The 26,126-nt window shown below is 53.1% G+C and overlaps 9 protein-coding genes across 9 annotated transcripts; 5 read left to right on the forward strand and 4 right to left on the reverse strand.

The window, feature by feature from the left end:
• Window positions 1-168: 168 nt before the first annotated feature.
• BDP81DRAFT_424209 (uncharacterized protein) lies at window positions 169-471 on the reverse strand. Its single transcript, XM_060590124.1, has one exon. The coding sequence runs from the start codon at window positions 446-448 to the stop codon at window positions 206-208; it is 243 nt and encodes an 80-aa protein (XP_060446725.1). The 5' UTR covers window positions 449-471; the 3' UTR covers window positions 169-205.
• Window positions 472-730: 259 nt separating this feature from the next.
• On the forward strand, window positions 731-3,377 carry BDP81DRAFT_424210 (aminotransferase class I and II). The gene is made up of 5 exons (XM_060590125.1): window positions 731-1,433; window positions 1,518-1,618; window positions 1,685-2,195; window positions 2,266-2,757; window positions 2,821-3,377. The coding sequence occupies exons 1-5, from the start codon at window positions 1,203-1,205 to the stop codon at window positions 3,031-3,033; spliced, it is 1,548 nt and encodes a 515-aa protein (XP_060446726.1). The 5' UTR covers window positions 731-1,202; the 3' UTR covers window positions 3,034-3,377.
• Window positions 3,378-5,245: 1,868 nt separating this feature from the next.
• Window positions 5,246-6,546, forward strand: BDP81DRAFT_316121 (cell wall glucanase; the record flags this gene model as incomplete). Its single annotated transcript, XM_060584144.1, has 2 exons — window positions 5,246-5,318; window positions 5,378-6,546. The coding sequence occupies 2 exons, from the start codon at window positions 5,246-5,248 to the stop codon at window positions 6,544-6,546; spliced, it is 1,242 nt and encodes a 413-aa protein (XP_060446727.1).
• A 1,777-nt stretch (window positions 6,547-8,323) lies between these two features.
• BDP81DRAFT_424215 (fatty acid desaturase) lies at window positions 8,324-10,137 on the forward strand. Its single transcript, XM_060590126.1, has 2 exons — window positions 8,324-8,345; window positions 8,451-10,137. The coding sequence occupies exon 2, from the start codon at window positions 8,501-8,503 to the stop codon at window positions 9,992-9,994; it is 1,494 nt and encodes a 497-aa protein (XP_060446728.1). The 5' UTR covers window positions 8,324-8,345; window positions 8,451-8,500; the 3' UTR covers window positions 9,995-10,137.
• A 593-nt stretch (window positions 10,138-10,730) lies between these two features.
• BDP81DRAFT_202189 (uncharacterized protein) lies at window positions 10,731-11,233 on the reverse strand. The gene has a single exon (XM_060582553.1). The coding sequence runs from the start codon at window positions 11,176-11,178 to the stop codon at window positions 10,846-10,848; it is 333 nt and encodes a 110-aa protein (XP_060446729.1). The 5' UTR covers window positions 11,179-11,233; the 3' UTR covers window positions 10,731-10,845.
• Window positions 11,234-14,838: 3,605 nt separating this feature from the next.
• On the forward strand, window positions 14,839-18,096 carry BDP81DRAFT_459877 (vacuolar protein 14 C-terminal Fig4p binding-domain-containing protein; the record flags this gene model as incomplete). The annotated part of the gene is made up of 9 exons (XM_060593589.1): window positions 14,839-14,906; window positions 15,009-15,171; window positions 15,255-15,422; window positions 15,505-16,162; window positions 16,229-17,124; window positions 17,178-17,296; window positions 17,358-17,437; window positions 17,485-17,644; window positions 17,733-18,096. 9 exons carry the CDS (start codon window positions 14,839-14,841, stop codon window positions 18,094-18,096), a joined length of 2,676 nt encoding a protein of 891 aa, XP_060446730.1.
• A 110-nt stretch (window positions 18,097-18,206) lies between these two features.
• BDP81DRAFT_459878 (uncharacterized protein) lies at window positions 18,207-19,127 on the reverse strand (the record flags this gene model as incomplete). The annotated part of the gene is made up of 1 exon (XM_060593590.1): window positions 18,207-19,127. One exon carries the CDS (start codon window positions 19,125-19,127, stop codon window positions 18,207-18,209), a length of 921 nt encoding a protein of 306 aa, XP_060446731.1.
• Window positions 19,128-20,056: 929 nt separating this feature from the next.
• On the forward strand, window positions 20,057-21,688 carry BDP81DRAFT_459879 (DnaJ domain-containing protein; the record flags this gene model as incomplete). The annotated part of the gene is made up of 2 exons (XM_060593591.1): window positions 20,057-21,040; window positions 21,098-21,688. 2 exons carry the CDS (start codon window positions 20,057-20,059, stop codon window positions 21,686-21,688), a joined length of 1,575 nt encoding a protein of 524 aa, XP_060446732.1.
• Window positions 21,689-22,669: 981 nt separating this feature from the next.
• Window positions 22,670-24,099, reverse strand: BDP81DRAFT_392754 (mitochondrial carrier domain-containing protein; the record flags this gene model as incomplete). Its single annotated transcript, XM_060587745.1, has 7 exons — window positions 22,670-22,709; window positions 22,767-23,238; window positions 23,309-23,458; window positions 23,528-23,660; window positions 23,730-23,765; window positions 23,866-23,935; window positions 24,062-24,099. The coding sequence occupies 7 exons, from the start codon at window positions 24,097-24,099 to the stop codon at window positions 22,670-22,672; spliced, it is 939 nt and encodes a 312-aa protein (XP_060446733.1).
• Between the last annotated feature and the right edge of the window lie 2,027 nt (window positions 24,100-26,126).

Here is a 26,126-nt window from a genome sequence, read left to right on the forward strand (position 1 = left end):
AAGGATGGAACAGCCCAGACTCCGGCGGCAGGTTTTTAATGTCCATTATCAGGCGTGTATTGTGTCTTTTCCGACTGCTACCTATTCATTTCTCTTTTTGTACGGGCGGGAAAACATGGCTGGCATGGAATCACGGCTGTGACGGCCTGCAGACTACATATATCACCAAAGGCCAAGAGTGAGACTACCTTAGACGGGTGTATAATCAAGTCCCATTTTGTTCACTTACAAGGTTACCTATCAATTCGTAATGTGCAAAGGTCTGAAGTGACTTGAGTTTGGTGACGGGGCCACCGTAATCCATGAACCATGGCATGAGATGTGCGTAGCTTCGTTGATAAGGTCCAGATGTTAAGTTCAAGGGGCGGGCTCGGCTCTGTGGATATCTTAAGGCTAGTCCTCTCACTATGGCGAGAGAAGTAGTTGCGAATGAGAGTAATCCTGCCATTCATCGAGGAAGGGATGACAGCATTTGTCCTCGGAAACCTTCCATGGGTTGATGTTAAGTGAGATAAGGTGCCGTGAGTGACGGAGTGTGCTTGACAGAGGGTGTATTATATGAATATGCAATATCGAGTACCTAGCACTTAAGAGGGACGTATTCAAGTATCCGAAAGCACAGGACAGGCACTCAGGGGCAGAGAACCCTGTAGGCCAATCAGAACTTACCTGAAAGGACATGGAAGGATCGACTGCCAGGGGGCGCGCTCGGGGAAAAAACCGCGTCGGAGGTGCTGTCACTTTGGCGCATTTTCACGACCTGAGCGCACTTGTGACTTGGCCGATTTCTTGCCTCTGGTTCCCTCATCAAGGCGCCTTGATAATTCCTTGCTACCTCTCCACTGCCCGGAAAGAAAGTCTCCATCATCGTGTGTCTTGCGCTTCTTTGACTGCAGCACCTTGGTTCTGTACCTGTCAATCCAGGGCTCTCTGTACGGATACCTCAAGGTAGCGAGCGCAAAGCACCCGGGCATCCATCGCACCAGGATTGGCCGACGGTCCAACGCACCATCCCGTAATCCTCATTTCCCTCCTACCATCAGGTCCGGATTCTTCGGCCGCGACTACCCTCACAACTTTACCCACTCTGCAGATACAACACATCAAATTGTCGACTCGCCTCCCGCATCTCTTCGTCTCTCACAGTCAACCACTGCGGTCGAATTGCATTGTCCTTACTCTGCATTTCCGTCAAAGCCATCATGGACGCAGGCGAGGCCCAAACGAAGCTGATTGCCTGGCTGCACGAGGCCTCCGAGGCCTTTCAAAAAGTTCCTGGATCAGCCGTTCTAATTCGTTACATTCAGTCGAGCTACCAGAACGATCCCATCCGTTCAGGCATTGAGCTAGTTCTCTTCATCTTCTTTGTCCGCTACCTCTTGTCGCCCTCCTATTCAACCCAGAAGCAGAATTTCATCAAACTCCGCGACGATGTACGTTGACTCCGACCCCCTGCCCTATACTCTCTTGACTCTGAACTCTGAAGCCCCGGGCCTTTCACTGACACTGCTGGCTAGGAAATCGACGAGTTGGTAGAAGACTGGACCCCGGAGCCGCTTGTGGCTCCTCAAACTGCTCTCGAGGAGATCGAGGCCGAAAGGTTGCCTGTGATTGTTGGGTACGACCGATCCCCCTTTCCCGTCAACGATCCTTCGCCAGAGACCACTTGACTAATATTGTGCAGACCGACCGGCCCCAAGACCAAGCTCGCAAACGGACGCACTGTCACGAACCTCGCTTCATACAACTTCTATAACTTCAATGCCAACGAACAGATCAAGGACAAGGCCATCCAGACGCTGCGCACCTACGGCGTGGGCCCATGCGGCCCCCCCCAATTCTACGGGACTCAGGACGTGCACATGAAGACTGAAGCAGACATCGCCGCCTATCTTGGTACCGAAGCCTGCATTGTTTATGCCCAAGCCTTCTCTACTATCTCGAGTGTCATCCCCGCCTTCTGCAAGCGCGGAGACATCATTGTCGCTGACCGCGCCGTCAACTACTCCATTCGTAAGGGTATGGAGGCGTCCCGAAGCACCATCAAGTGGTACAACCACGGCGATATGGACGACCTCGAGCGAGTTATCCGGAAAGTGGTCAAGGACCAGAAGGGCAAGAAGTTGACGAGAAGATTCATCGTCTCGGAAGGCTTGTTCGAGATCACGGGAGACAGCGCAGACTTGCCCAGACTTGTGAGTAGCTCGTAATGGCGCTACTTCCGCCACCCGACAGGTGACCAATGTTGGCTGACAATGCATGCAGGTTGAATTGAAGGAAAAGTACAGATTCCGTATCATCCTCGACGAAACTTGGTCTTTTGGCGTCCTCGGCCGAACCGGTCGCGGTCTTACGGAAGCGCAGAACGTCGACCCCTCTCAGGTAGACATGATCGCTGGCTCCCTCGCCGGCCCTCTTTGCGCTGGTGGCGGTTTCTGCGCTGGTGCCAAGGATGTTGTTGAGCACCAGCGTCTCACGGCAGCTTCTTACACCTTCTCAGCTGCACTGCCAGCCATGCTTGCGGTCACGGCCAGCGAGACTCTCAGCGTTTTGCAATCTAACCCGGACATCCTCACCCAGTGCCGTGAGAACACCAAGGCCATGAGGGCACAGCTGGATCCTCGCAGTGACTGGGTCGTCTGCACCAGCTCGCCTGAGAACCCCATCATGCTGCTGGTGCTTAAGGCCGAGGTTGTCGCTGCACGCAAGCTTACACGAGAGGACCAAGAAAGGCTACTACAAGACTGTGTTGATGAGGTAAGTCATTGACATATGAGCTTTCGGAAGAAGAAAGGTGCTAACCGTGGCTTGCCCATCAAGGCCCTTGCCAACGGAGTTCTCATTACGCGCCTCAAGAGCATGCCCATTGCCAACGACCTGAACCCGAAGGACGACAGTTGGCAGATCCAGCCAGCGCTCAAGGTATGCCTGACTACAGGCTTGCCAAGGAAGGATATCGAGAAAGCAGGTGTTACCATCCGACACGCCATCACGAAGGTCATGACCCGGAAGTCGAGCTCCAAGTCATCATAGCGTACTCGACTCCCACTCTGCTTGGAATGACTTTACGGCATGCACTATAGTGGATGACTTTATGCGGTTGTCGTTTTCATATGTGTACTTGGGCTTGTGTCGAACATAAACGATGCCGAGATCGAGAGCACGGCGGCTGGGGACTCGGATACCCTAGAGAGTTCGCGGACTCACTTGTAATGACAAACATATACATACTAATTAATCATAGAGACTGAAACGGCAGTCGTTATTTTCATTTCGGACATCTCCTGTCGTACAGGAATTTGTAACAATCAGGGTGCGGAGCTATGCGAGAGAGAGTTCGCAACGCTAGACAAAGACTGGAAAAGGTTTGCCAAAGGGGATATGAGAGTGATGGTAGCAAACACAAAGACCGTACCGCCAGCCACCACCCACTTCCCGCCGTCAGCTCGGCCCCGGATTCGGCATCGGGTGGACGGTCAAACAGCCCCAGCAACTCGGCATTATGCCGCCCTCCACCTTTGTCGACGGAGCCCGTAGGTCCAGACTCTTTCGGAAAGTTTCCTCTCTTTTCCCCTCTCCATTCGGTCAAGGTTGAAAAAAAAAAAACTGAAGGTTTCGCGGCTTCGGGTTCTGCAAGTGTTCTAGACCAGCGGACTTCTCTCTTAGACGTGCTCTACCGTCCGCTTTTTGCCCTTTTCCGATTGCTAACAAGGGATTTAGAACAAGCCCCCCGCCTTGAAGTCGGTGGAGTGACGAGTCTTCTTTCGAACACGCGTCAAGGTCTTTTTACTAGGTACAAATCGGGATATCCATTGCGCTACCAGGCACTTGGATCGGGCACCCGTGTGAAGTTGGCGTTTAGAGACCGGTCACCTCTCGATGGCCGGGCGCCGCAATTGATTACCTGTACGGCGCCGATGAGGGCTCAAGGAGGACGCCTCCCCAGTACCTAGGCTATGTTGTCGTCGTTGTCTTCCTCAGAGGCTGGATGAGGAAGATAGTGGCAGGCTCTAAGCCATCTGTGTGACCTGGCTTCAGGGTACAATGTATTCTGATCATACGGTGAGCTCTATAAGATGCCTCAATGTCGTTGCTTTTCATCTTTTGGGCTTTCGAGATCTTTACACATTCATTGAACCGTCTGAGACGACTATCTTGATTGCCTCTCATCACTTTCCTTATACTTTTTGAGTAGAAACAACATTCCTTCTGTTGCAGCATCCGATCCTACCTGGCAATCGAAGAGCAACGCTTCCTACCACTTTACCTATTAGAATTGTCGAGTATTGCGCTCTTGACTGTACTTACTCGGAGCAATCGAACTCAGATCGTCCGAACTCGACGACGGCATCGAGAACTAGGCACTCAACATTCCCAACGGCTCTACGTTTGTTCATCATTATCTCTAGATATTGAGAACAAAGTGTGACCAACACGCTGCAAATCAACAACACCTCGAGCTACAGAACCCATTTTCGGAAGTGAGTTAAGAAATCTACATAAAATTCTTGTTGATTTTACATTCCTCGGGAGGGGTTCCTCGGCTCCTCGGATACAAGCTGGCTCTTTCCCCCAGTGCAATGTGTTGCTTGTTACAAGTGGGAACCAACATTCCTGCCTCCGGTGGCGCTGTCTCTCCCTTCCGTTCGTTACTCCCTTCCCGTCCCATCTCCTACTCAATTGTTCTCCGTACCTCATCTTACCCCGTTCCTGTTACTCTTGGCTCGAGACAGCAAGCCCCTGCCGAACATCTCAGTCAAATGATTGAGCCGTGAGAAGTCACAGCCAGGCACCATGGGCATCCCCCCGCGGGGTTGGAGGACTAGGCTACTTGACTACACCATGACCCCCTTTCTGCCTCTTTTCGCATTTCTCGTCTCTTCATCTTCTTGTCTTCGTTCCCTCGTCCTATACTATTGCCCGTCGCCGTTGGCTTTGTGTAGTGCAAAGCTGTATCGACAGCGATTCGTTCCTTTCCTGCTGATGTTGATGCTTTCGTTGTAGTCACTCGTTTTCTGACCCTACTATTCTTCTCTCTCGTTCAACCCTGATTCCAAACCTGTTTAACTCACGATTCTGTCGCTACAGACCCCAACTTTGAACAATCCTGTTCCAGCGAATTTCAACCTCAGCCGAAGCCTAAAACCACGGGCGCTTACATCACCACATTCTCTGGTATCATTACTTTGCCTACCTCGGGCCCAATCATCACGCGCCACCAAGCTATTAAAGTCGCAAAACGAAAATGAAGTCAGCCGGTCTTTCGTCAACACTGGCAGTCGCTGTCTTGCTGGGGCTCTCGGCTGCTCATCCCAAAGGTGAGCCAGGCTTGTCCGTTGCCATGATGTTCAAGAGCATATCTAACATTTAATTACAGGTACTAGAGACGCCAGAGGAGCAATCATTCGTCCTGAGAAGATCCTTGTCACCGATTCTACGCTCAACGAGGCTACTGAGGCCCCTCAAGTCGTTGTTTATGTCGACGAAGAGGGCACCCCTTTGGAAACGACCGTCGAAACTGTCCGCTTCGTGCCGGCGACGCAATCACCCAAGCGCCCCTCGAAGCCTGTAGAGCTCAAAACCCGGTCCGAGGAATTGGCTACCCGCGTAACCTCATCGCGAGACCTCACTAGCGACATCCTAGGCTCGTCTTCTTCGTTGATCGCCTCGACGACCACTCTTCTCTCCGCTTCTTCAACATCATCCTCTACGCCCACACCTTCTTCCTCCCTTACTACGAACTCGACTCTTTACGGAATCGCCTATGCACCTTACACGGCAGCGGGACTGTGTAAAACAGCTACTGAGATCGACGCCGACTTTACGGAGCTCAAGGGAAAGTACTCGGTAGTGCGCACCTACGGTACCGACTGCAATCAGATCGCGAACGCCCTTCCCGCGGCCAAGAAGGCTGGTCTCAAACTCTTCTTGGGCATTTTTGACATCAGCTCGATCTCTACCCAGGTCGCATCCATTATCACGGCAGCCAACGGCGACTGGTCTTTGATCGATACTGTCAGTGTCGGCAACGAATTGGTCAACAATGGCAAGGCCACAGCGCAGCAAATGGTCACAGCCATCACCCAGACACGCCAGCTTCTCCGCGCTAACGGCTACAACGGCCCGGTCGTCACTGTTGATACCTTTGTGGCGGTCCTTGCCAACCCTTCTCTTTGCGATGCTTCTGACTACTGCGCGATGAACATTCACCCCTTCTTCGACAGCAACACGGCGGCGAAGGACGCTGGCTCGTTCATCACTAGCACGGTTGCTCAGGTCCAGGCCAAGCTCTCTGACCGAAGCAAGCGCGTTGTCTGCACGGAGACGGGATGGCCATGGAAGGGAAATGCCAATGGTGCCGCTGTTCCAGGTCTCAGTGAGCAGAAGTTGGCTGTTGACTCAATCAAGAAGGCATACGCAAGCCATCCAGGTGATGTTATTCTCTTCTCTGCCTTCAACGACCTCTGGAAGCACGCCGAGGCAGCGACCTTCAATGCGGAGCAGTACTGGGGCATTGGAGCTCTGTACTCGGCATCTGGAAAATAAGCAGAAGAACTGCTAGAGGAGGAAGTGAGACGGTCGTTTGTTTCTGCTGGGCTGCGGGCAAGCCAAGGACGAGGCGGATACATATGGATTCTTTTTGGCTGAAATGACGATTATCAAAACATTCATGTAATATACATTACAAAACAAATTTTTTTGGAATGAGCTATTGCCTAGTTGCATCTCTAGGCCATGCGTGCATGTCGGTATCTTCGAGGTTCTTCCATGATCTACGATAGGACCAAAAACCAAGCTCAACTATTCTTACCCAGGTGAAATGGGCACTTCCTGTCGACAAATACGTGCAGCTTCTCATTAGTGCTCATGGATATTTATGTGAGCCTCGTAGCACAGAGTTCCTAAGGTAGGTAGGCAGACAACTGGCTGTGTCTGGTCCGACGGTTTTCCGTGGCCAATAATCGGACAACCGGGCCGTCCGGCCCCACACGGCCGATAGTAGTCCGTGATGAGGCTAGTTCGATCTGGTATTTCGATGAGAGCGCTCCATAGAAAAGAAGAAGAAAAAAGAGAGAGGACAAAACGTTACATATGATTGCAATGGGAGCAAGTAAAAGCAACTCAAGAGAAAGTGTGTGAAATGTGATTGCTCAATTTACCCAGCAAAGTCCAGAGTAAAGGGTGCCGAGAGTACCGTCTGTACACGTATACCTATACTACCTAGGAAGAACGAGAAATGGGGTAATTGAAGCGCAGGCACAGGCAGATAGTGAGCCGAGACAACTAGAAACACGCAATGGTGGAACTGTTCAGCGATGTTTCTCGAACGATTTGTCTTGGGAGGAATGTGGCTGTGGCTGTATATTTGCAACGACCAGCGGACTCGAGCGGCCCCCGATCACCCGATTAGTGGGCTTGGTGGGAGATGAGGTACCTGCGCAGCTACGGCAAGGTATTTCAAGGGCGCATGGATGTGCAGCGCGCCCTAGGCCTAAGATGGTGGAGGTATTACAGAGCGGGATGGGTTTTCGCCGCGGATCCCGGCGCAGAGCCCGCGCAGAGCCCCTCCAACATGTCAACTCCCTGTCCTGTGTCCCACTTACACTCAAGTACCGGTATCTGAACCGCGTAGGTAGATGAGTCTTGAAGCACTAAAAGCATCTCAAGCTTTCCTTAGCTGAATTAGAAAGGACACGACTTGTTGGCTTGGGAGTGTAAGGCCTACTACTTACCATTGATAGCTTACCTTGAGGTACGCGCCCACTGGACGTACCGTCCAATACCTTGATGTACGATGTACCTTTGACGGCCGGATCAACAAGATGCGGTGAGCTTCGGCGAACCAAAGCTGCAGCATCCCTTCACACGTTCCGATTAGCTGTTCTTCCCTTCCTCCAACCACCCCTCTAAAGCACACCACTTCTCCCATTATTTTATTTCGGGGAGCTGCCTTTCTTCTTCAAGAACTCAAATTTGTTCGTCCCATTGGGGTTCCAGGACTTGCTCTAGCCAATCCCCGTCCCAAGCTTCTTTTTACTTTTGCTGCTTTGTAACCGACAGCCAAACCCAATTCCAACGTCAAAACGTGGAACGCGGTCGTGTCGGAGACGCAAGCGCAATGGCTACCACCGCGGAGACGGCTTCCGGTGGGAAGCAGCCAAAGAGGACGAGGGAGTATCCGCTCATGTCGCGCCGCGAGATTGAAGATTTAATCGCACAAGGCAGAACTGTCACAATAGTTGACGATTTCGTCGTCAAGCTGGACGGGTGGCTGGCATACCACCCCGGCGGCGACAAGGCTATCCAGCACATGGTCGGTCGAGATGCCACCGACGAGGTCACCGTGTAAGCGCACCCCTGTTCCTCTTCCAACTCCCACTAGATCCTCTCCGTCGCGAGCTGGGAAAGGGACGAGGAAGAGAAAGAGAACGAGAACTTACATTGGCTTATTAATGTCTTGCAATACGGCAGACTGCATTCCCCGGAAGCCAAGGCACAGATGGCTCGGTATCGTATCGGAAGAATCGAGGGCCACTGGAGGAACTTTGTGCCACCCATCCAGGGAGGCAAGTTCAGGGCCATCGAGCAGGGCGGCCCGGAGTTTGACCCTGCCGAAGACGACGACGCACTGCGCTTCTTTGGCGCCTCATCGCCCAGCGATATCAGCTCACGAGAAGCCTCGCCCGTATTTGACACCGCCGAGAACCACGTCCGCCATAGACACGGCGCCGCGCCGAGCCCAAACTCGACCTCTGGCTCTTCCGCTACGTCAGTAATCGACGATGGCCACGACGACAAGGAGATGGACGGTACTGCCTTTCTCGACTCGGAGACGCGGAAGCAGATCCGTCTCGACCTCGACAAGTACCCTGCCCTAGACGACGAGACGCAGTCGGACATCGTGCGAAAGTACAGGCTCCTCGACAAGCGCATCAAGGCTGAGGGGCTTTACGACTGCGACTACCGTGCCTATGCCATCGAGGTATCACGGTATACACTTCTCTTCGTCGGCATGCTGACGTTTCTGCGATGGGGCTGGTACTTCCCGAGCGCAGCTTGTCTGGGCTGCTTCTGGCACCAGCTCGTCTTTACCGCTCACGATGCCGGGCATATGGGCATCACTCATAACTTTCACGTCGACACGTGCATAGGCATTTTCGTCGCCGACTTTATGGGCGGGCTGTCCATTGGATGGTGGAAGCGGAATCACAACGTCCACCACATTGTTACGAATTCTCCCGAGCATGACCCCGATATCGAGCATCTGCCCTTCTTCGCTGTCTCCCACCGTTTCCTCGGTAACTTGACGTCGACCTACTACGAGCGAGTAATGGAGTACGATTTCGCCGCGAAGCTGTTCCTGAAGGCACAGTCGTATCTCTACTACCCCATCATGCTCTTTGGCCGCTTCAACCTGTACAGACTTTCCTGGGACCACCTTATCATGGGCCGCGGTCCAAAGAAGGGCATCGCCTGGTGGCACCGCTGGCTCGAGATGGCCGGCCAGGTCTTCTTCTGGATCTGGTTCGGCTACGGCATCGTGTACAAGTCCATCCCCACCAACTGGGACCGCTTCGTCTTCGTCATCATCAGCCACATGTTCCAGGCCCCGCTGCACGTCCAGATCACGCTCTCCCACTTCGCCATGAGCACCGCAGACCTCGGCCCCCACGAGTCGTTCCCGCAAAAGATGTTGAGGACGACCATGGACGTCGACTGCCCGACCTGGCTCGACTTCTTCCACGGCGGCTTGCAGTTCCAGGTCGTCCACCACATGTACCCGCGCATCCCACGCCACAACCTGCGCAAGACGCAGCGGCTCGTGCAGGACTTTTGCAACGATGTGGGCATTCCGTACGCCCTTTACGGGTTTGTCGACGGTAACAAGGACGTGGTAGGTCGGCTGGCCGAGGTGTCCCGGCAGGCGGCCATCTTGGCAAAATGCCAAAAGGTCGCCGCTGATCACATCCAGAACGGCGGTCATGGTCACTGATGGAACCCGGTTGGCCGTTTCGGTCTCGCATCTTAACCTCAAAAAGCTGGTCCCCTGTTTGTCATCTAATTGCACAATATACTTTTCAATATACTTCTCTCGTGGCGGAGAGAGGAAGTGAATGTGTCTACTTGCGACTGGGGGGGGGGGGTTTACGGGGTGAGGTGAGGGGAGTAGACATGCATTCGTGCATACCAACCATGTGGCCTGTGGCGCCCAAGCCAAGATAGGCTACAACAATATCTGGAAAACGAATCGATCTGATATTATATTGAAATCTGTGTGTGAAAACAAGGGTGCATGCATACGATGTGACGAACATATGCAGCAGACCGCATGATCGGGTTGCCCGATCTGTACTTCTTCGCCCGAGTCCCCTTGAGCCGCCCCTCTCTCCCTCGGGACTTCGAGACGACTTCCGAGGTTCTGACTGTGCCTTATCCAACCATCGCCTACTTTCTTGGTTTGCTTTCTTTCTTTTTCTTCACCTTTTCTCCTCTGTAGGCGGGGAAAGGGGTAGTAGAGAAAAGGGAGAGACAGCAAATTTAGTGTTGTCGGCCAACACCTTCAACCGGCGTGGGATTCTCTCCTTGCTCCCCGGTTTCCTCATGGACCAATGAACGTTGGAAAGTTGGGACAGTGCAACCATGGGCTTGCAGACTACCCACATGTCGGGATACGGAGTAACGGGACGGTTTAGAGGCGCGATCGTAGGGTCTTGACGGGCCATATCGCGAGACAGACACATATTGTTTAATCATCTCGTCCTTGCCAGCTTTAAATGAATCACATGGCGTGGTGCAGGGCCTAGCTGTTCCTGGAGGGCACTTTTGAGCCTCTCTTCACCACCATCACTCCCCCTCCCGCATACCTCTCAACCTTACCGTGGCACACCTGACAACGCCTCTTTTCTCCGATCTGTGGTTCACGGTCCGATCGGATGTCCTGACCCTGAAATATGCACGATCTGTGAATCGATGAGGCTGCTGGCCGTGAGAGATCTTACGCCATATCGGAACACAACCCGGTTCAAGCCACTTTAACAAGGATTCTACAACTCTAGTAAGAGAGAAGGGGGGAGGGAGAGGATACGGAAAGGCACAGAGGGTCCCGGGAGACAACAAGGTAGCTGGGGTGGTCCAAGTCCAGAGTACAGAGTACGGCGCAGACACACCACGTAACATTGGAATAAGCAATAACGCCAAGCAGCGGGCACCCGTCTTCTACACCGACCCGGGCGGGAAATCCTGGTCCACCCTCCGATCTCCGTTTCCTTGGACGAGTTTACAGTCCCAGTGCCATGGAAAGTGAACATGCTAAGACCAACAGGCCCTTTAACGCGTTGGACTGTCATCTCTCCTCGATCAGCGTGCGAACCCAGGTCTCTTCCATCTCCGACCATCCTTCTTGAAACCGGCCAATGACCACGAGACGAGAAATGGTGGTACAGAACCTAAGTAGCCGTAAAGGTATCCGAACAGTCTTCATAGAAAGTCGATGAGGGGTCTAAAGAAAAAGCAAAGGGGGACTTGTACCACAAGTGATGGCAAACGAATGGTGAACAGGGACGGAGGGGGAGGAGGTGTTCGAGACGCCGGGCTTCGGGGTGACACGGGACGGTCAACTTCGGAGGCCAGTCCAGCTCCCCGTACTCCCGGAAGCACTCGCAAGAGAAGAAGAAAAACGTGGACGCAACATTAGGTATGTCTTGTAACGGCCGTTGGCCAAGTACTGCCTGGGTAGTCGTATTGTAGAGTGGCCATCCTCGGCAATCAAGACGGTCTTTGGAATCATCGGTGCCACATCACCACCTCCTTCGAGACATGAGTATGGGCGGCGTTCTAGATTGGGTGAAAGGTTGGTCTGGATCTGACAGTCTGATGGGCTCCCGCAGCCACATTTCTGGGCACGGCTGTAGGGGGGGGGGACTGAATAGCTCTTGAACAGCAAATCCTGAACAGGGACTCTTGAACAACACCTCCTGAACAAGTACTCTTGAACAGCACCTCCTGAACAGCTCTTTAACATGAACAGGGGAGCCAAAGGCGGTAGGCAGCTGCTGGTCGAAGCTCAAGCATGCGGTGGTATGCAGTTCCTCGAATGCTTTGTTAACGGGCAGTTGAGGCGCAGGTCGTGAAATGTATTTAAGGTACTGCATATGCCCTGCATCATACCCGAGACGAACTTGGATCTTCAGCAGCGCTCTTGTTAGCATCTCCAGATCTCACAGTCAACCTTACCTCTGCAACTTCTTTGGGTGTCCTACCACAGCCAGTACGTAATCCCTGACCGTCGTCCAGCTTTGAGCAATATGTGAGTCCGTCACCCAGACGAATAGTCGAGGATGAGTTGGCGAAGCTAACGAGCAATTCGAGCGAGTCTTTCCTGACTGAACAACGGGGAAATCAACAGCTGTCGGACTTTCTAAACACAGCTCTCAAAGCTTTCGACCATGCCGGACGAAAACCGAAACCAACAAAAGAAGAAGAAGAAGACACCAATGGATGAGGCAGCATATAAGCGACTCAGAGCGAGCCTAGGCCCGAATGTAAGTGTTTGGAATAGCTACTTGTTCAGCTACAGCTACCCTCACAAAGCCAGTCAGCTTACACAAAGTAGGACCCTGCTGTGAAGCGAGCGAGGGCCGCGCTCGACAAAGCTATTAAGGCTAAAAATGAAGGCTCGTCGAGTAACGCCGAACAAGGAGGCCAGTCAAGTGGTGGCGGTCAACAGGAAGGCGAGGTTGATGAGTGAGGGGCTTGGTGGTGTCTTTTTTGTGCAGACAGAATGGAGGAGTATCGTAACGCATAGGTTTTTTCTATTCCGAGTACTCATCTTCGTGCGTGATACTGCCGTGCCAACTTGTGATTTAAAAGACAGAGATGAGACTGATGGAGGAAGGAAAGAGGCGAGCAGAATGTCAAGAGCAGGGCAGGGGTAGATGGAAGTTGGCCAGGCCGACCCAAACCACTGGAATTTTTGGGGGAGAATCGTCCAACGTGACTGGTTGAGATCAACGCCTTGATCTTGGCTTGGGTACCAGGATCAGACAGTTGGTATAGGATGTCATTGGTTCACGAGAGGACAAACGGTCCTCTCGTGCCTCTCGCGGAGTCTACCCTTCTCGTAGTACCTACACTGGGGTGCCGAAAGCATGTTGAATACCCAGTTGCCTTTGTCGCGGCGTGTTACCGCCGAGGTCTGATACCCACGAATGGGTGACGAAAGCCGCTCGGTAGCATTGACTCACTGAGCCAGTAGACATGGTATTCGCCGCCAGCATAAACACCAAAGCAAACAAGGTGGGGCCAATGGAAGCCATAGAAGTGGAAGTTGCTGGGACTCTAGGAGCGAGGGGCAGAAGCGAGACGCGAGCGGCGAGGAGGGGGGTTGAAAAAGAAAGAGTCTAGATGTTTGTCTCTTGGAGAAGTAGGGAAGAGACGCGATAACAAGGATTGGTACTTCACCGTGGTCGAGATTACATTCTCTGTTGAACATTGCGGGTTGGAACAATGCTGTCTCCAAGTTTGTAGAGATTCCCAGAGATAAAGAAGTTGCCTCGGCGCTTTGATGTCAGTTTGATTCAAGGATCAAAGTCGTGGCGGTTGATGTCTCTTACCCAATACGATGAGCGGTGTCTGCCTACCTTACGTAGTACTTGCTTTGTCCTGTAAGGTAGGTAGTTACCCCGCTACCTAACTTGTTGTCTCACGTCAACCACGTTCCATTGTCGCAATGGCATCCTGAATCCTAGAAATAGGTACCTTACTCTATTGAGGTGGCAGGATAGGTACCTACTCCATACTCTGATACCTTGGTTGTCTCCACTATATTAAGCCACGCCACGCTCAGTCGCTGGAGATTGCTAGGTAATTCCCCCAAGGTACTGTACTCCGTATGCTAGGTATGGTGAACTTGCGATGCTTCGCTGAGGTTCACGCTTACCTCAAGGCAACCAGGCGTGACTTTAATCTGCTGCGGCTTCCCGCAACTCTTTTATCTGTACCTGAACTAAATTACCCTGAGGTGTGAAAGGCTATGGCTGGCAGTATCGAGAATAACTGTTCTAAGGCACGGAAAGAAGATCTGGAAGTACCTTTGGTAAGTTCCTAGGCACCTTAGGTAAGTAAGGTGCAGGCGCTTTGGGTTGGAGGAAACGGAAAAAGGTACTCCGTACATCCCATGAGTAGGTACTTAGGTACCTTACTGTGCAGGGTGGCAGAGGGTGCCAGTGGGTGCCCTGTCGTGCGGCGTGCCTGTTTTCTTACCGTCCAGTGCCTGGGCTTGAGGTCCACGGGTGGGTTCCATCCAGTTGTTCATCCTTCCACAGGTCGCCAGTGACGCCACACCACCTCCGCCTGCCGCCTGCACCCGCCTCTTTTTTTGACGTCCCACAGTCCCAAAGCCTGCTTCTTGCTTGTGTCGGCTGCTTCTGTTTGCTCTTTAACCCGGCTGCAGCCTCACTTCCGCGCGCCTATCGCGACATCACACTACAACGCGGCACCTTGGGAGATTTCGTCATCCTCTCCATCTGCAACTCCTAACTTGTTTGGTTTTCTTCAGTGACGGCTTCCGAGTCCCCAACACTTGCCACTAAACATATCGATCCTGCCACTGTGACCTGTGAGTGAACCCAGCTCACCCCAGGACCTTACTGCTTGCCTCTCGATTGGCTCCTGTCATCTTATCCGTATCCTTCTCCACCATTTCAACCCAACGCGGACTACCGACATTCGTACCTACCTTACCTTACTTGGACTGTCACCGACTCATCTCATACAAGGTCCTGCGCCAACGTTCCGGGACATGATCCCGTCGTTGCTGTCTCGACCTCGCCATCAAACATGGAAGTCAGCATCCAGAGAGCTTTGAACGATAAGCTCTATGACAAGCGCAAGGTCGGCGCACTCGAGTACGCCTTCCCACCCCCAGCTCTCATTCGCACTCACTTCATCTCATCTCATCTCATGCTCTTCACTCGCGGCTGACTCTTTTCATTTCAAACTTGCTTTAGGCTCGAACGAGTCATCCGAGAGCTGGTCGTCACTAGAGACTACCCAAGAGTCCAAGCAATCCTCGAGCAACTCTGCAATGAGTTCGCCTACGCGGTGCATCAACCCCATGCTCGAAATGGAGGCTTGATAGGCCTGGCCGCAGCTGCCATCGCCCTCGGTCACGTATGTGCCAACATGTACCTTTCATGAACTGGCTATGACCCCTGTTCTTGGCCTGGACCTTTGTGGCTGATTTGACATCATAGGAACTACCCCGCTATCTCGAGAAGATCGTTCCGCCAGTGCTAGCATGCTTCACCGATCAAGATGCGAGAGTCAGATACTATGCCTGTGAGGCCATGTACAATATTGCCAAGGTCGCCAAGGGGGAGATCTTGATATACTTTAACGACATCTTCGACGCCCTCTGCAAGGTTAGTACACTCGACGTCAAAGTCAAGAATACACCACCCCAGCGTCCTCCTTTGCTCAGAGTTCTGACCTGACCAAACACAGCTGGGAGCTGACTCTGAGTTATCCGTTAAAAACGGTGCCGAACTGCTCGACCGACTGATCAAGGACATTGTCTCTGAATCGGCTGCGTCGTACGTGTCCGTTCTTGAGGGAGAGTTGGACCAGCAGGAGCTTAGCGATAAGGACGAGCTTGAAGAACGCGCTGCTCCTCCCACCGCCTTTTCCTTACGCCGATTCATCCCACTCCTCCAGGAGCGCATATGGGTCATCAACCCCTTTACCCGCCAATTCTTAGTTGGCTGGATCACATTGCTCGACTCTATTCCTGACTTGGAACTCGTCACATTTCTTCCCGACTTCCTCGGTGGCTTGCTCAGGTTTCTGAGTGACCCCAATAGAGATGTTCACGTTGCAACTAGAGCCTGCCTCGACAAGTTTCTTAGCGAGATTAAGAGGATATCTAGGATCAAGAAGGGCATCGCTGAGAGCAAAAAGTCGCGCGAAGGCGGAAAACGAAAACGCGAAGAGTCGGTAGATTCGGGGAGTCTCCAAATCGGCCCGGAAGAGGGTGATGAGGTTGACTCACAATCCGACGACGATGATAGCAGCGGCGAGGAAGACTGGGTACCAGGACAAGATGTCCAGATCAACTACCGGAAAATTCTCGAGATACTGACCGCCACTCTGGACTCGCCCCTTGGTAAGGCTTGCATTTCACTCCGCCCCGGAGCCCAGCGTGGACCACAGCTGACTCTTTGTGTGATAGAGGAGGACTCTCTATTGGAATCGCTGCGATGGATAGTCGAGTTCTTGGACATTTGCCCCGAAGAGGTGCTACCGTTCACTCCAAAGGTCCTGGCTCACATGCTACCTGCTATGGCCAGTGGTGTTGAATCCATACGCCAAGCTGCCGCACGCGTCAATGCCGGCCTGATGGACTATGTCGTCTCCCTCTCTGACGAGCCTGAGATCGGCGGCGCCTCTCAGTCCATGTCACGCATCCCATTATCTGGTGAACGACAGGAGGGGCCATCTAGTGCACGAGCTTCCCTTTCTAGTTCGCGGGACCTCGAAATGCGGAGCCCAACCCCAGCCCAGGGGCACAATCGTTCTCTCTCGACGCCGGTTGCACCGTTAACAAATAACCATCCCCAGGTAGATTTGGACTACGCCGCAGCCGTGAACGCTTTGACACTGTTGTTCCTCAATGACCACGAGGCAACTCGTGTTGCGGCCTTGACGTGGTTGATAATGCTTCATAGGAAGGCCCCTCGGAAAGTTCTCGCCTTTAACGACGGAACCTTCCCTGCCTTACTTAAGACGCTCTCGGATCCAGCCGAAACTGTCGTCACAAAAGATCTACAGCTGCTGTCACAGATCTCCCGCAACAGCGAAGACGATTACTTTTCAAACTTCATGGTCAACTTATTGCAGCTGTTTGCTACTGACAGAAAACTGCTTGAGACACGAGGGAACCTGATCATCCGTCAGCTTTGCGTGAGCTTGAGCGCAGAGAGGATCTACCGTACACTCGCAGACTGTATCGAAAAGGAGGAAGATGTCGAGTTTGCTAGCATAATGGTGCAGAATCTGAACAACAACCTCATTACTGCTCCGGAGCTGTCAGAACTGCGCAAGAGACTTCGGAATTTGGAATCGAAGGCAAGATTCCCGGTTCTCCTATTTCGATTACTTTGCTTACGAACGATATACAGGACGGACAAACTTTCTTTGTCGCGCTGTTCCGCTCGTGGTGCCACAACGCCGTCGCAACCTTTTCCCTCTGCCTGTTGGCCCAGGCTTACGAGCAGGCTTATAACCTTCTGCAAATTTTGTGAGTCTTGAGTTCGTCGAAGATTTCTTACGATCACTGTGGGCTAATGGGACGGTAACAGCGCCGAGCTGGAGATGACGGTGAACATTCTTATCCAGATTGACAAGCTGGTGCAGTTGATAGAATCTCCTGTATTCACTTGTAAGTTTCCAACGGCCCACGTTGTCACTCCAGCTAACGGTTAAAAGACCTCCGACTGCAGCTTCTTGAGCCTGAGAAATTTCCTCACTTGTACAAATGCCTGTACGGCCTTTTGATGCTCCTCCCCCAATCCTCGGCTTTTGCCGCCCTAAAGAATCGCTTGAACGCAGTCAGTTCAATCGGGTACCTCCACATTGCCCCCAAAGTGTAAGTGCTACCAGGCCGTACCTCTCCCTGAGAACACAGACAACTTCAAGGCGTGGTTGTATGGCAACTGCTGACTCTAACCCAATAGTAATCCACCTTCTACGGCAAGCTCAAGCTACGACAGGCCGAATAGGCTCAAGAGTAGAGAGGATAGCATCATTCGATGGAACGAGTTACTGGAGAAGTTCCGCACCGTCCAGGAAAGGGCTCGCCGAGCCCAGAGACACTCCGGCGACGTTGAGGAAGGCCGAGGCGGCCTCGGTGTCGCGGATTTGCGGCTTGGAGAAGGCCTCGACTCAAAGGGAGCAAAAGAGGCACGCAACACTAGCGGGCCACCTGTTCCTGTCAAAGACCCTCCTCCACCTGCACCACCAGCGGCCAAGAGATCAGGGTTGGGTATGCGGCAGATTAGGAACCTGGGAGGTGCAGTCAGGGGAAAGCGACCTGGCTAACGGCCGGTGCAGACGGCTCGTGGCCTTTAGCGAATCCTTGTGCAAATACCCCCAACATACGCAAGCGCAAGCTTGCATGTATCTGTATTGTAGACGAAATAAGATAATCATCAACGGCCTTTGCGGGGACTTTCGCGTTCAACGAGCCCTTCGAATATGGCATCGCGGTGCTGTGCTACGGCCCGTACTTCTGCGCGAAGATGCTCTAACTCGGCCCGGGCTGTCCTAACATCATCGGGGAGAGCCGAGAACTGGCCGACTTCGGCATCCAGACCCTTCTTTTGGGCAAGGAGGTCAAGAAAGTCGGCCTCATCTTGAGCAACCTTCTCGATGGTAGGATGGGAGGCAGCCGGAGATTGGTTGAAGGAAGCCATGCGGTCCTTGAGTTCGGGGATGCGCGCGGCCATCGCCTTGATCCTCCTCTGCATGTCCAAGTTCTGCCGGGCCAGGTCAGCGATGGGCTTATAGTCGTCACTTTTCAAGGTGCGCAGCATCTCGCTGGCCATGGCAGCCTCTCGCTCAATGTGCTTTTGCAGGATGTGCACCCGAACGCGCATTTGTTCTAGCTCCGAAGCTTCGGCGTGCAGAGCAATCATGGAACGGCCAATACTCTCGGCATCCGGGTGGGCTACGGAGAGTTGACATGACAAGGTAGCCAGCGAATTCAGCGCGGTGCGTCCTTCGCGTGTGAGGTGATCCTGGACGGTGCCGAGGATCATCTCCCGGACGGTAGCCGAGGTCGGGAGATCTGACTGGGTTTCGAAGCGGTCTTGGGCGATGCTGAGCTCCTGGAGGGCGGCGGCCTCGGCTCGAGCGACTAGTTCACGCTCTTCATCCGCGGCTTCGTTGGTATTGGCCAGGGCGAGGAGGGCTTTGAGGGTCTCGGGACTTCGCTCGAAGGGCGGGACGGAACGGCCCTGGTATTTTGAGGCGAGCCAGCTATCAACATAGCTCCAGTCTTTGGCGGTGGAGGCGGCGATGCGGGCTATCGAGGGTGAGAAGATGGCGGTTGTGGGTGGAAGGTGAGCCATGGTGGGATGCGGTGAGGTTCAAAGTCTCTCTCATGTAGAGACACTCATGTAGAGGCACTCCTCTATGGTATGAGCAGTGGATTTACCGGACTTGTAATCGCAAGTATCTTTGTCGTTGTTGCTTGTTATTATTTGAGGTGCATTGGTTGCTTTGTCTCGCGACTGATTGGCGCCGGGGAGCTTCTGAGAAGCAATGCAAATGAGATGCAGGGTACGTACTCTGTAAGGCACAGAGCTCTGCCTAATCAGGCAAAGTGTAGCCGATACCCCTGTAAGAAGACGCCAAGTGGGCCCGATCTCCGTTGTGTCTACGTAGTACTTCTGGAATCTGGACACTTCAGCGCGTCTCCCAAGTGAGAGTCCCCGTCGCATTCATTGACGGAATATTGAGTTTGCGACTCGATCATCCAGGGGTGGCAACTCCATGGTAGAGCGCTTTCTAGTTTGCCTGTTTGCTGTACATTGTTTACGGAAGAACTCAAGAAAAAGTGAGATTCGTGTTCTTTTCTAGAACTTGGCATTACCTTGCCATAGTTAGCCAATTGCTCAAGACAATTCTGGCTGTAAGAATAGCCGATGGGTGTTTGTGTAACTACTTGTAAACATGTATAACATCTTCAAATTGGAAGGACACAAAGGAGGCTTGTCACTGTCAGCCCGTTAAGGAGAACTTGCCCCACAACCTTAGCTTGATGTGGTCATATGTAGCTTTCATCCCATCCGTATTACTTGGCTTCTTTTGAGGACAACTTTTCCAATTTCCTCACTCTCTTTATACCCCCCCTCCAGTCCTCCCCCCCTCTCTTCTTGAGCCTGGGTTTTTTTCTTTTCCATTTCCTTCGAAATCTGTCCACTTACTCCTACACTCACATTTGGCTCCGAGCAACAGATTTCTTTCACTTGTTCCTCGCAATCACTTGGCGCCAGCCATGTACGTCCGCCTTTGCGCCCTGGCTTTCGCAGCCAGCTTGCTCTCGACGCCTGCTCTCGCCATATCCGCCGACCAGATACCCTCCGATACCCCCGTGTCGTCCCTCCTGACCACCGCTCAAGCTCACCTGTCAAAGGGCCAGACGTCCGATGCACTTGTCTACTACGATGCCGCCGTCGCCCGCGACCCCTCCAACTACTTGACACTGTTCAAGCGTGCGACGACCTACCTCTCCCTCGGCCGTACGAACCAGGCAACCGAAGACTTCAACAAGGTCCTGTCACTCAAGCCCGGCTTCGAGGGTGCCCATGTGCAGCTGGCCAAGATCAAGTCCAAGGTTGCAGACTGGGACGGCGCAAGGGAGCAGTACAAACTGGCCAAAAAGGACCCCGCCTCTGCTGAGCTCGCTGCCCTCGATGAGGCCCAGGGCGCTGCCCACCTCGCCGCGGCAGCCGAGAAGAGCGGCGACTGGGAAGCCTGCGTGGGACATGCCGGACAGGCCATCATGACCGCCAACCGGGCCATTTCTCTGCGTGAGATGAGGTCGCGCTGCCGCTTCCAGCGGGGTGAGGTCGAGGAGGGCATGAGCGATCTGCACCACGTACTGCAGATGAGGCCGGGAGACACGGCGCCGCACATCAAGATCGCCGCCATCACCTTTTACGGACTCGGTGATCTCCAGAACGGCATGGCCCAGACGCGGAAGTGCCTGCACTCCGACCCCGATTCGAAGCCCTGTAGGAAGCTCCTGAAGCAGCAAAAGGCCATTGAGAAGACCCTGAACAGGGTCAACAAGGCTTTCGAGAAGAACCAACCCATGACCGGTGTCAAGCTGCTCATCGACTCTGCCGACGACACCGGATTGATTACAGACATCAAGAACCAAGTCGAGGAACTGCGCGCCGATAGCACCATTCCCTCCAGTGCCCAGTCATTGCTGTACATCCAGGTGGCAGAGATGGCTTGTCAGGGTTACTACGACGTAAGTACAACGTACATTGGAAGAAACTACATTTGGATGAGCTAACAACCGTCATAGATGAACGGCAAGAAAGCCAAACAATACTGCGAGGAGGCCTTCGCCCTCAACGATCAATCGTTCTACGGCTTGCTGTACCGCGCCAAGGTCATGATGGAGGGAGAAGAGTTCGAGGCGGCCATCAGGTCCTTCGAGGAGGCTAGCAAGATCCGCCCAGACAAGAACGACGTTGTCCAACCCCTCATGCAAAAGGCCCAGATCGCACTGAAGCGGAGCAAGACAAAGGACTACTACAAGGTGCTCGGTGTATCCCACGACGCCGACGACCGCCAGATCAAGCAGGCGTACCGCAAGCTCTCCAAGGTCCACCACCCCGACAAGGCCGCCAAGCAAGGACTCTCCAAAGAGGCGGCGGAGAAGAAGATGGCATCCATCAACGAGGCGTACGAGGTCCTCAGCAACCCCGAGCTCCGCGAACGCTTCGACCGCGGCGACGACCCGAACAACCAGGAGCAGCAAGGCAGCCCGTTCCAAGGTAACCCCTTCGGTGGCGGTCATCCGTTCATGTACCAGCAGGGCGGCGGCGGCGGAGGCCAGCAATTCCACTTCAAGTTTGGTGGAGGAGGCGGAGGTGGCGGCTTCCCCTTCTAAAGAGGATGGGGTCCGTGACGCATTGGGACAGACTCGAAGAGAGCGCAGCATTTGAATAAAGGAGTTTAATAGGTCAAAGCCTGGAGTTTCACGGAGCCTCACACGACGGCCAATATTACATTTTATCGTCATTCGTAGTTTGAAACGGGGCAAACGGCTCCGAGCTAGGAGGCAAGAAGCCAGTCAATCGCAGGCTTCTCTCCTGGAGTCGATACCATCGTCTGTGGTGTCAGAAATAAACACAATGTGCCAATAAATATGTTCAAGTTGGCAACGAGACTTGGTGATACTTGCTTGCTTCGCCCCAAGTGCCCTTACTATCAGTGTCCTGGCTGTTCATCTTTGAACCCAGCACGATTCCTCACCCCTCATGGGAGCAAGTTGGACGCTTTACAAATACTACAACGGCGGTTCATTGCTGTTCGATCTGCCGTTTATGGTTTTCTTGTTAGCGTCTTCACAAACAGTAATTCAGATGATCAGACTGGGGCTTACGGAGTTGCAGTATTGGTCCATTGCTGGCATTGCTCCCACAGGCACACAGACGAAGACGTGTCAATGACGAAACATAGCACATGTAGAGAAGAGTGAGGGACGGCATGTCAGATTAGTTTCTATAAATCCATCCGTGAGCATACCAACTCCAGGCAAGTCCGTCATTTTCTGACGCCAACATGTTGAGTATCCTTTCAAACGTTGCATTTTGCCAAACCACCGGATCCCCGGCACCAAATAGACCCCGCTCGGAAGACTGCGAGCATCATTCCTCACGTCACTACCTAGCAGAGGAAGAGTATTACTCGCCGGGATTGCTGGTATCGTGCCTATCGTCCCCCCCCCCCCCACAAGTATAAAAAGACCAAATCGGGGGTCCGAGTTCCCCGTAGGTCTCGACCCTGCTTTCTAAATTTACACGACCGCTCTAATCGGTGATCGAATCGTCAATGACATTCTTTTCTATATGCACAGCGGCGTACCGCCTCAAGGGTTCGGGTTGTCGTTCTTTTTGATGAAGTAGGCCCTGCGAGGTTGTTGTTAGCGCAGTGATTTTGTAATGGGGGAATCATGGGCAACCTACTTGCACGCCTCGTAGGCAGACCAGCAAATGGCCGTGCTGGGCATGGTGGTAACCACGCGGGGGCGCACACCCTTGAAGAAACCGCGGAAGCCCTCACGCTCGTACAGTAACCGGCATCCAGCCATGAATCCGTTAACATTTCTCAATGCCGGATCGGTGGCAGTTCCTCGGGTCTGAAGCATGGTCTTGATAACATCCATGGGCGTAGTCAAAGCGGCAGCGAAACCACCGGCGACACCACCAGCCAAGCAATGTGTTGTGGGATCGTATCCCTTGTCAGGGTTCATGGCCGTCGATATGGATTCGTACGCCAAGAATTGGAGGGCAGTGAAGGGCACCGTCATGGACAGCGTAGTTGGGTAAGAAACGTAGAAAGCCGCCAGTCCCTCGGTCTTGTAGACATACTTGGCGCAATCGGTCATGGAACGGTACATCTTGGCCGACCCCTGGATCTGCATGCGCTGCTTAATGACTAGAATTGACTCGATGTTAGCTACTGGGGATACCGAGTGGGCGGACGAGGCGATGTTGCGACCACGTACCATCGAAAGGGTTCATCAGCGCATCGCTGGCAATCGTAGCGCAAGCACCACTGGTCGCAGCAGCCAGAGGATGGTGAACACCGGCTTGGTTGCCACCCATGACATGCTTGACAGCCTCGTATGTGGCGAAATAAACAGCATGAGCAGGACCTAATATTGTGAGCAAAGGGAAGGCCTTCGTCGAGAGGACAGCAATAATGCTGGGGGGATATCACTCACCGGCACCGGCAACGACACTGGACATGCCTCTCCACAAGCTGAGGACGCCTTCGCGACTAGCTATGCGGTATGTACCTTGAATCACACCATTGTAGACGGCCGAGGGATTGGGGTTCAGGACCTGCATGCGGGTCTGCAAAGCTCGGGGTTAGCGGATGATGGTTTGCGATACCTGTGTCTATGGAAGGGAGCGGCATCATACCTTGATAGCGTCAATCGGATACATGACAGTATGCTCCTGCACGTGGGATCATCAGCTTTCGGAACCTTGTGGATATCAAACGTGAAAGCGGGCAGCTCGTTCGGGGCCGAGACCGCAAGTAAAGAATATATCGTACCGCTATGCCCGCAAACGCCCCGGCAGCCATGTTCTGCACGAGGGAAAAGTTGGGCGGTAGAGATTCATAGCTAGTAGAGCAAAGAGTCAGCAGGAGGATACGATATGGTGTGCGTCATCATCAAGAGGAGTCGGATGCGAAGGGTGGCGGCGGAAGATGTGGACGTGATGAATGTGTAGATGGGGGCATTGCGCACTCGTATTCCTCGGCGGGCTCTGCATTGGGCTGGGCCATTGCGGCCACAGCAGATGCTTCGCCGTAGGGCTTGGGCTGAAGAGCCGCCAGATTGACAGCTGGAGGGGGATCGAGGGGGTCGGCGATGGCGACCACGAATGTGGCGGGAGGAGCTCTCGTTGAGGGAGAGGCGGAAATGATCGCGTTGGCTGTCGGTATCGATGGCTTCTCTGTTTTTTTCTTCTTTCCTCTCTACTCGCGATTCTCTCTCGTAGGCCTAGGGAAACCTATGGCTCTGGACGTAGATTCGGAAAGAGGCCGCGGAGGATCGGTTCGGCCGGAAATGTCGACGATATTCGGGCAACGGCGTGCAATGACAAGTGCAAGTGCAATGGGAGCTATCTAGAAGAAGCGACCTTGAGCTCACGACGCCGTGCGTTGAGAGTTGCGATGCACGGTTGATATGCAGGTGGGTGGCAGTTGCGAGAGTTGAGGTTGAAGGAACGGCGGAGGTAAGGAAGACCAAACCAAGTCGTAACTAGCGGGAAAGGAAGAAAAAAAAAAAGGCCAATTGGAGCTAGCAGAGTCAGGTAAAGCACAGGCAGTGGAGGCCGGGGCTAAGAGTGAAGGTCCAGTGAAGGTACATTTACTGTGGATGAAGTCGGGGCCGAGAGAGGGGACGAGGCAGCTACCTATCCGTAGGTTCCTAGGTAATACGTCGAGAATGGAAAGAAATCACATCTATGGATGGCCCTAAACTGAGGTAGACACGTAATTTGTAAAGAAGGCACTTGCTTGATAAGACATGCTCTCTCTACCTTCCAATATTCGTACTTTAACTACCTGACCTTACCTACCTAGTAGATGGTGGTAGAGGTACCAAAGGTAGTCGCAGTTTTCCAGAGCTGCCCGGGGAAGGTACTTTGGTCATTGAAGTCTCTCCTTCCAGCGGGTTTAATGCGAGCTGAGCTGGTTTTCAGGGGTTCCCAGGCGAGCTACCTAACGGCCCGGTCTACCTTAGGTATCCTCCTACGCCAACGGACTTTAACATATGGTCTCAATATCTTGGTCACTTTTGCCCTTTGCCCTTGGCACATTGAATATCTGCCTCTAGAGACGGGTATGTCTTGGCATGTTCACGTCGCTAAGATGCAAATAGGAATGTCACCCTTCAAGTTGCTCGTAATGCAAGCTGAGTGTTTATCTAATCTTGAAATGGCAGAGCATGACAAGACAGGAAGCCAACACGTTCCTCAAGATAGAGAAGAGACCGTATTAATGTCCAAACGTGCTCGTATACATCAGCAGCATGACCGGGCAGAAATAGATCGGAGGGGAAAAGGGAGTGCAAGAAAAAGCTTCTGACCGAAAACTTTTTTTGTCCGTGTTCCATTCTGTCAACGTGTCCCAGTTCAACAGTCAACTGGACAGTCCAGATTCCAGAGTCCAACCTCGGGTCTCGTCTTGTGCGGCCTCGGAGATCAGCAGCCCGCTTTTCCCCCAAGACCCAGCTTCGGCTTGCCAGCAGCCAGTAGGCAGTTGATGTGATTTTTTTCCCAGCTTTTTTTCTATCCCGTTTTGTCCAATGTCAAGACCTCTCCCGCGTTCCCAGTCTGCCTATCGAGGCTATCATTGCATCTGGTATTCTGGTAAATCTGGTCAATGGCGGAGTGGGTCATCCCAGCAAGATCTGTGTGGATTTCTTCCCCTGACTTTTGTTATCAATCTCATCTCTGTCTGCTGACCCCTTCGCCACAGCATTTCCGTACACCGCACCAAATGTCGCCGCCGCAGTGCACTGTAAGCCGCAGTGTGGCCAGTGTTTTGTATCGTTTGGTTGTAAGCAGTGTCGTTTCTAACCTTTCCCTGACCGTGCAGATGCCAGAAACACAGTTCATGACGCTGACTCTACATCCGATGTGACCACATCCACCCTAAAAGTCCCATTCGACACCTCAGACTTTGTGTCGGCGCATCATCCAACCCTTTTGTGCATCTCAGATCTCAGGACGCCTAGATTTAGCCTGAGATGATAGACAGCCCAACTGCGGTGAGGACAAGGCCAGCAACATGAGAATTGGATTATC

The sequence above is a fragment of the Colletotrichum phormii genome (genome assembly GCF_030913505.1).
Source record: "Colletotrichum phormii strain CBS 102054 chromosome Unknown BDP81scaffold_7, whole genome shotgun sequence".
NCBI lineage: Eukaryota > Fungi > Ascomycota > Sordariomycetes > Glomerellales > Glomerellaceae > Colletotrichum > Colletotrichum phormii.

What these genes read in the sequence shown, in the direction of transcription:
- BDP81DRAFT_202189 (XM_060582553.1), bottom strand. Translation starts at nt 11,178, where the DNA reads ATGTTACGTGGTGTGTCTGCGCCGTACTCTGTACTCTGGACTTGGACC.
- BDP81DRAFT_424210 (XM_060590125.1), top strand. Translation starts at nt 1,203, where the DNA reads ATGGACGCAGGCGAGGCCCAAACGAAGCTGATTGCCTGGCTGCACGAG. An exon ending in TCATCAAACTCCGCGACGAT is followed by an intron (nt 1,434 to 1,517) that starts GTACGTTGACTC and finishes ACTGCTGGCTAG; the next exon opens with GAAATCGACGAGTTGGTAGA. An exon ending in GCGCAGACTTGCCCAGACTT is followed by an intron (nt 2,196 to 2,265) that starts GTGAGTAGCTCG and finishes CAATGCATGCAG; the next exon opens with GTTGAATTGAAGGAAAAGTA.
- BDP81DRAFT_424209 (XM_060590124.1), bottom strand. Translation starts at nt 448, where the DNA reads ATGGCAGGATTACTCTCATTCGCAACTACTTCTCTCGCCATAGTGAGA.
- BDP81DRAFT_424215 (XM_060590126.1), top strand. Translation starts at nt 8,501, where the DNA reads ATGGCTCGGTATCGTATCGGAAGAATCGAGGGCCACTGGAGGAACTTT.